General features: G+C 40.3%; 1 protein-coding gene across 1 annotated transcript in view; it reads left to right on the top strand.

Moving 5' to 3' along the window:
• Positions 1-1,456: 1,456 nt before the first annotated feature.
• Positions 1,457-6,000, top strand: part of METTL14 (methyltransferase 14, N6-adenosine-methyltransferase non-catalytic subunit) — a 41,378-nt gene continuing 36,834 nt past the window's right edge. The window contains exons 1-2 of the mRNA XM_070791017.1: positions 1,457-1,683; positions 5,650-5,738. Coding sequence (XP_070647118.1) covers positions 1,618-1,683; positions 5,650-5,738 — 155 coding nt within the window. The 5' untranslated portion in view covers positions 1,457-1,617. The remainder of the gene's footprint in view (positions 1,684-5,649; positions 5,739-6,000) is intronic.

The raw sequence follows: 6,000 nt of genomic DNA, 5'->3' as shown, positions 1-6,000 counted from the left end.
TCTGGTCACGATGTTTCCTATGAGAAGGATTTTAGCTTAATGCGCACTCCCTGGAAATCAGGGTTCCCAGAGATGGGCCATTTATGTATAATTTAAGCGTACAGACAGCATCCCTTTAGTGATTAATTTTCCTGGACTCCAAAATCACTGCAGATGGTGACTGCAGCCATGAAATTAAAAGACACTTACTCCTTGGAAGGAAAGTTATGACCAACCTAGACAGCATATTAAAAAGCAGACACATTACTTTGCCAACAAAGGTCCGTCTAGTCAAAGCTATGGTTTTTCCAGTGGTCATATATGGATGTGAGAGTTGGACTATAAAGAAAGCTGAGCCCCAAAGAATGATGCTTTTGAACTGTGGTGTTGGAGAAGACTCTTGAGAGTCCCTTGGACTGCAAGGAGATCCAATCAGTCCATCCTAAAGGAGATCAGTCCTGGATGTTCATTGGAAGGACTGATGTTGAAGCTGAAACTCCAATACTTTGGCCACCTGATGCAAAGAGCTGACTCATTTGAAAAGACCCTGATGCTGGGAAAGATTGAGGGCAGGAGGAGAAGGGGACGACAGAGGATGAGATGGTTGGATGGCATCACTGACTTGATCGGCATGGGTTTGGGGGGACTCCGGGAGTTGGTGATGGACAGGGAGGCCTGGCGTGCTGCGGTTCATGGGGTCCCAAAGAGTCAGACATGACTGAGCGACTGAACTGAACTGAACTGTAATAGAGGACAAAAAAGTCAAAGTGAAAGTGTTAGTCGCTCAGTCCTGTCCAACTCTGCGAGGTTTCTCTGTCCATGGGATTCTCCAGACAAGAAAACTGGAGTGGGTTGCTGTGCCCTCCTCCAGGGGAATCTTCCTGACCCAGGGATCGAACCCGTGTCTCTTATGTCTCCTGCATTGTTGTTCCCTGCCTAAAGGGAAATATAAGTAATAATAAAAATCTCAATAAACACATCCATGGTGGTATGCTTCTAGCTCTGCTTATTCTATCTTCAACTCTGTGAAGTAGGCCCTTATCACTCCCACTGTACAAATGAGAAAACTAGAGGCACACAGAGGGTGATTAACTAGCCAAGGCCATTTAGGTAGTAAAGGACAGTCCCAGGTTTAAACCCGGCAATCGGACTCGAGTCTGTGCTTTTAGCAAAAAACCTGGTATCCAGCAATTTTTAAAACGCCAGCACCAGCCACTGGGGAGTTACTGGAAAAGTAACAATACAACCCACAACTCGGAAACAGTGCTAACAGACCTAGGAAGCCTGCAATCCCAGGAGAGGACAGTGAGAGGGCAGACCACCTGCCCGCACCACTCTGACAGCCCGCGCTCTCGGAAGGGCGGGAACCTTCCGTGACACCCCGGGCGCCGCAGGACATTCATTGGGCCTCTGCTAAATAGCGTCAAATCGCGGGCGTCCAGGGGGAGGCGGGACTTCCGGGCTCCGTGGCGCAAAATTCCGGCCGCGCCGGAAACACCTACTGAGGAGATGGTATTGGGTACCCGCCTCCTGAAGCGGCTGGAAAATTTTGTGATCCACAGATTCCGAAGAGAAATTGGAGCAAGGGTTCATCCGCTAATTGCCAGGTTTTCGAGGTAGTGGAAAACAAGTCGGGACATGGACAGCCGCTTGCAGGAGATCCGAGAGCGGCAGAAGTTACGTCGACAGCTTCTCGCGCAGCAGGTCCGCGGCCCAGGGAGGGGTCGCGAATGCGCGTGCGCCGCGTTCCTCGTCCCTTTCTACCCGTTTTTCCGTCTCTTCACCTGCCACCCGGCAGCCCTTTCTGGTCTCGCGACTTTAATCCCAGGACCTCTCTAACCTCTGTACCCCGAATCGTTCCCCTTTCATGCTGTGGTCCTTGGTGGTGCTAAAGCGACCGCCACGCCTGGTCTTCAGCAGCATGTATGGAATGCCCGCCAGGTGCCTGGCATCCTCAGTGATGAGGATACAAAACTTTGGTGTTTGTATGTAAGTTATCGCAGTTCACGCGAGGAAAGGGGACTCGTTAACCCCTCAGTTTCTCTTCACTTTTTAAATAGTCTTTTGTGTCTTGCTTTTCTCGTATCAGCGCCTGATTCATGAGATTGTGGCTTCATTGCGAAATAGGTTTACAGTGTTTTTTTCTGGGATAATATCTAAAGACCGTATTGGAAGTAGCCTGGGTGTCAATTTTAGGTTCTGCATCATGGGTGTTGCAGTCGACTGTGCTGTATACGGTATCCTCGTCATTACCCACAGCTAAATGTTTGAATTCTTTACTCAGTCACAACAAATCTCTCAAAGAGGTAGCATTATCTTCACATAATGAAACACGGGCGCCGGTGGCTAACGAATTTTTCCCCCGAGTCGTTAACCGCTAGGCCAGTCAGTTGAACCCTGGTTTGTCTCTCCAAAGCTTGTCTTCCGCGCTGCTTGCGTGTAAGTTGACACGTGCTGATTAGTAGAGTACACATGCAGAAAATGCAGATGCACACCTTTGCTTAAAGTCAGAGGCTGTGTTTTCCTTTCTATCTCTCGGGTCAGTAACTGATGGGGGAAATGCTCATAAGCTTTAATGAGGAATCTTAATAGTTATTCGAAAATAGTTATTTTTTTTTTCTGTAATGAATCTTGGTTTTGCTAAATGAAAGTCAAATATATAGCTTCTTTTATGACACGATGAAAAGATTTATGGTATAGTGTTTAAAATGTCGGTGTCTAGGGACTTCTCTGTTGGTCCAGTGGTTAGGACTCTGTGATTTCATGTCTGTGGCCTGAGTTCAGTCCCTGGTCTGGGAACTAAGATCCCTTAAGCCCCGTGGTGTAAGCCAAAAAAAAAAGTGGGTGTTTGGAATTAGATCTGTTTCTGTGCCTCTGACATTATGATTTTTTGACACATCATATATCTTTTTCAAGCTTTGTTTATCCCAGTTGCTTTTATCATGTTATGTTTGAAAATGTCCAGTGGCTCTTTATTACAACCAAGTAAGATTTTTACACTTAAGTTTTGAATTCAGACCTATATTTGATTCAAGATACATACATAAACAATTATTTCTTGAATATTTTACTATGTACCAGGAACTCTTGTAGATGTTGGTAAGTCCACTATGAATAATAGGTTATCCTACCTTTAGAGAACTTACACAGTGTACAGCATTTAATAATGGCCGCCATTTATTAAGTCCGTTGTATGTGTCAAGGGATTTGACAAACTTTTACGTATGTTATTTTATCATACAAGTCAGATGCTATCTGGATCTTATAGGTGAAGAAAATAAAGCTCAAAGAATTTACCTTACATGCTGAAGATGACAAAACTTAAGTTTGCCAGCTTCAGTCTTAGGCCTTTCTGTGCTCTTTCCAGTACACCTTCTAAGCATCTAAAATAACTGGTTAGAAGCCATTCCACCTGGGTGAGGATGGCCAATATAATCAATGGTAGATTTCCACTTTACTAGAAGCCTTTTTTTCACTTACTATGTGAACAAGATAGACCAGTTGCTCTCCAGAAAGTTATTTGTGTAATATAGACTTTGTAATTTTTAAGAAGCGTCTTTTCTTTCTGATTTCTTTCTATCCTTTATGGCACAGCCCAGGGCAGAACTTGGTCTGGAACTCCCTGGTTTAAGGCTTTTCTCGCTCTGTGCATCCATTGTCCTGACTGAATGTTGAGGCCACTGCTGTACATCACTAACTCATACAATTCCAGTTGGGTTAATCTTCCTTAACTTTGTTTCTTAACCAAAGTTAGTTTTTAATAAGTTTTTGTTGATTCATGAACTTCAAAGTAGAGCACAACTCAGCGTATATAATTTGCTTGATTTGCTTTTGGCTGAAGATATCAGATGCAGTGTATAGGCACATACCATGAGTGTGGCCGTTGATGCTGCCACCAGTAATTCACACCTGCTCTTTAACTTGGAGCTTTGTTTTTAAAAGTTAGTATACTTTCAAAGGATACCAAATTGTCATAATTATTTAAATAATATATTTAGTGCTACCACAGTGGACATGGCAACCCACTCCAGTATTCTTGCTTGGAAAATTCCATGGACAGAGTAGCCTGGTAGGCTGCAGTCAAGGGGGAATCACAAAGAATTGGACACAACTGAGCGCACACAAATACACACCCACAATGGAGAGTCTGTTTAATTACTCCATTCATTCCACAATTAAAAAAAAAAGTTGGAACACAAGAAAACGATTATGTAAGCACAATTTGATTTAAAACGTTTGTCTTATAAAACATCGTATTCTAGTTTAGGCCTTGGCAAGAAATCTCATTGGTTTATTCACATATTTATTGAGCATCTATTATAAGTCAGACTTTATTCAGACTTTATAATAGCTCCTGAACATTAGATATCAACAGGACAGAGTTCTTCCTCAATGAGCTAACAATTCAGTGGGGGGAGAAGTAGACAAATGTGAACATAAAATAATTGAGGTGTACAAATATAAAATAAAATAGGGAATAAACAAAAGTAAAACAAAATTAGTTTGTATTTTGATCTGAATGAGAACTATGATCTGAATAAGCAAATGAGGTAAGAGAAAAATGGAAGGAGACTACCTATTTTCTCTCTAGTGTTCATGGAAGAACTCTCTGAGAAAGTGACTTGTATTTATCTGAGAACTGAAGGGAGTGGAGTCAGTCACTTTCATGGGAAGAAGGTTAAAAGGCATTTCCCCTACAGGAAGTAGATGTGTTTTCCGATGAAACAGAGTAGGGGTCAGGAAAATTTTATGGAAGAGTTAAAATATCAGGAACAGTTAATATATTGGACGAGATTTATCATTGGAGAAATCTTAGGGGAGTCATGGAACAGTCTAAAGAGGCAGTGGGAATTAATATAATTGTGTAATAAAAACTGTTTAATAAAGGCTGGGCTCTAGTATGCTTTCTCACCTTTTTGAGCTCAAGGGACTATCTAATGCAGACTTCCTCATGCTCTTCTTGTGCTTAAAAATATTAAGTGATTCCTCATGGCCTATAAATTGCTTTCTATACCTTTGGTTTGGTTTTTAAGTTTTCCATGAATTGATGCCACAGTTTGTAGCCAGACTTATCTCAACTAGTTATTTGTTTACATTTGTATTTTGCAAAATTTCCGCAACTGCCAGCCATAATTTGCATAACTATTTTTCAGGTATTTGGAAAGTTTAGTATTGTGCCTGTAATCATTATATAAAGACTTGGCTTGAATAAAACCAATTTATTACAGTATGGGATAAATAAGGTATAACACATGAAGTATATGTACTGTATAAAATAAATAAGGTATGGTACACAGATGGATGAAAAGTGTTTAACATAATGCCTATCAAACTATAAACACTATTAGCTGCTTTTTTTTTTTTGGTTACTACTGCTAAATCATATTTTATTATTTACTTTAAAAGAAGATTGGCTCAAGTTAATTGTTTTGATTTCAGTATAACTTAAAGCATAAAATACTTTTCAGCTGTTGAAATCATTCTTAAATAATGTGGTTTTGTTTCAAGGTACTTTCTGTTTTTCCTGGAAGGTAAATAGTCCATTTGCTTGCTACGGTAGTTAGGGATTATTATTTTTTTTTAATATTTGATATATTAAATGCTGCTGCAAATGGCTAGAAAGGATGCTTAGCGTGTTGTGTTCTAATGTTGAGTTTTGCGTTTTCTCAGTTGGGAGCTGAAAGTGCCGACAGCATCGGTGCTGTGTTAAATAGCAAAGATGAGCAGAGAGAAATTGCTGAAACAAGAGAAACTTGCAGGTCAGTAGAATAATGGCTTTTTATAAATGATATGTTAATATTTGCAAAAGGATCATTGCTTTAATAAACAATAATCTTAGGTATCAAGTATGTTGTTATGATAAGCATCAGCATACCAATTTGGAAAACATTGATTTTTATGGTCTATGAATTATGAAATGCTTATTTTCTGAATATAAGTAAGTTCTCATTTATGAACTAGTTAGAAAATGGAGTATTAGACTGAGAATTAGCTTATGTACTATATATAATTTTATTTTAA

Source organism: Bos indicus, chromosome 6 (assembly GCF_029378745.1).
Source record: "Bos indicus isolate NIAB-ARS_2022 breed Sahiwal x Tharparkar chromosome 6, NIAB-ARS_B.indTharparkar_mat_pri_1.0, whole genome shotgun sequence".
Classification (NCBI taxonomy): Eukaryota; Metazoa; Chordata; class Mammalia; order Artiodactyla; family Bovidae; genus Bos; species Bos indicus.
Note: the sequence above shows the minus strand (reverse complement) of the source record. Positions and strands in the feature narration are given on the sequence as shown.